The sequence below is a fragment of the Trichechus manatus genome, unplaced genomic scaffold (genome assembly GCF_000243295.1).
Source record: "Trichechus manatus latirostris isolate Lorelei unplaced genomic scaffold, TriManLat1.0 scaffold00214, whole genome shotgun sequence".
Taxonomy (NCBI): Eukaryota; Metazoa; Chordata; class Mammalia; order Sirenia; family Trichechidae; genus Trichechus; species Trichechus manatus.
Genome location: NW_004444150.1, coordinates 2,569,828 through 2,571,011, shown reverse-complemented (window position 1 = coordinate 2,571,011; position 1,184 = coordinate 2,569,828). Strand labels below are relative to the sequence as shown.

General features: G+C 47.4%; 1 protein-coding gene across 1 annotated transcript in view; it reads right to left on the bottom strand.

Moving 5' to 3' along the window:
• Positions 1–760: 760 nt before the first annotated feature.
• Positions 761–1,184, bottom strand: part of BRD3 (bromodomain containing 3) — a 21,801-nt gene continuing 21,377 nt past the window's right edge. The window contains exon 11 of the mRNA XM_023742657.1: positions 761–951. Coding sequence (XP_023598425.1) covers positions 761–951 — 191 coding nt within the window. The remainder of the gene's footprint in view (positions 952–1,184) is intronic.

Here is a 1,184-nt window from a genome sequence, read left to right as displayed (position 1 = left end):
TAGTCAGGCAGCTGGGGCGGCCCTGTACTCAAAGGCCATTCGGCTGCCTCTGGAAAAACCAAACCAAACATAACCTTCTGTTAAACTCTGTATATTATTATTATTATTTTTTTACAATAGAAAGTTAAAAATCAAGACTTAGATTTACTATACACTTTTTTTTCTCTCAGATTACAAAGTTTATGTTATATAACTGGGGGTTCCCTAAATTGATTTCTTTTAAAACAGTCCTGAAGAGGCCAGAAGGAAGTACAAAAGAACTAAACAAACAAGAAATGAGAATGTGCTGCAGCTGGAAGTCGTCCATACCTGTGAGTCTCCGAACTCCGTACAAAAAAGAACCACAAAAAACAAAGAAGCCAACGGACCGAAGAGAAGAGCTGGCGCGCACAGACATGACTGAGCACCGACTCCGGAAGAGGAAACTGTAGCACCTGTAGAAGTCCACCTGGGGTCACGTCCAAACCACTTCAAAGGCCCGCGTCTCTGCCACTTTTTTTTTTTAAATGCATTTCTTTTGCGGTTTTTTTCTTTTCTTCTTTTTTCTTTTTTTCTTAAAAAATGACCAATGATGTTAATAAATAAAGTATTTATATATACACGAAACTGGGAAGAACGTTCCAGAGTGTGCAGCAGCAGCAGACCTAACGAGCTGGGGACACACACGGGGCCGGACTGTCGTAGAAAATTGCTGAACCTTACAAAAAAAGTCTCCTTTTTTTTAAAAAAATCTTTTCTTTTTTAAGTTGAGGTAAAAGTTTCAGTGTACGGAAACCTGCACACCGCCACGCAGCCGTGGTGTTCCGTCCCGGGAGCGCCCGACGTCACAGAGGTCAGGGAAGTCACCGCTCCCCGCTCCGCGCCCCACCCCTGCTGCCTGGTCTGGAGTGACTGACCCCTTCCACTTAAGCCCAGCCAGGTTCTCACAAGTGGGCACGCCTGTCCTCGCCCCTGCAGGAAGCGCTGACATGTTGGACACGAGGGCCGGAGACACAGACACCGCCTGTGCCCATAGCAGTCGGCGCTCAGACACGGTACCACTTCAGAGACACTTCCCCTGACAAAGTCCTTCTGGAGCTACCGGCCAGGTCGGGCGTGAGGAAGGGGGCTTTGCAGAACCCTCAGGCCCCACCTTACGTGCTTTCTACGGTTATCAGGTTAGCTTTGAAGCTGTCATCTCCAGG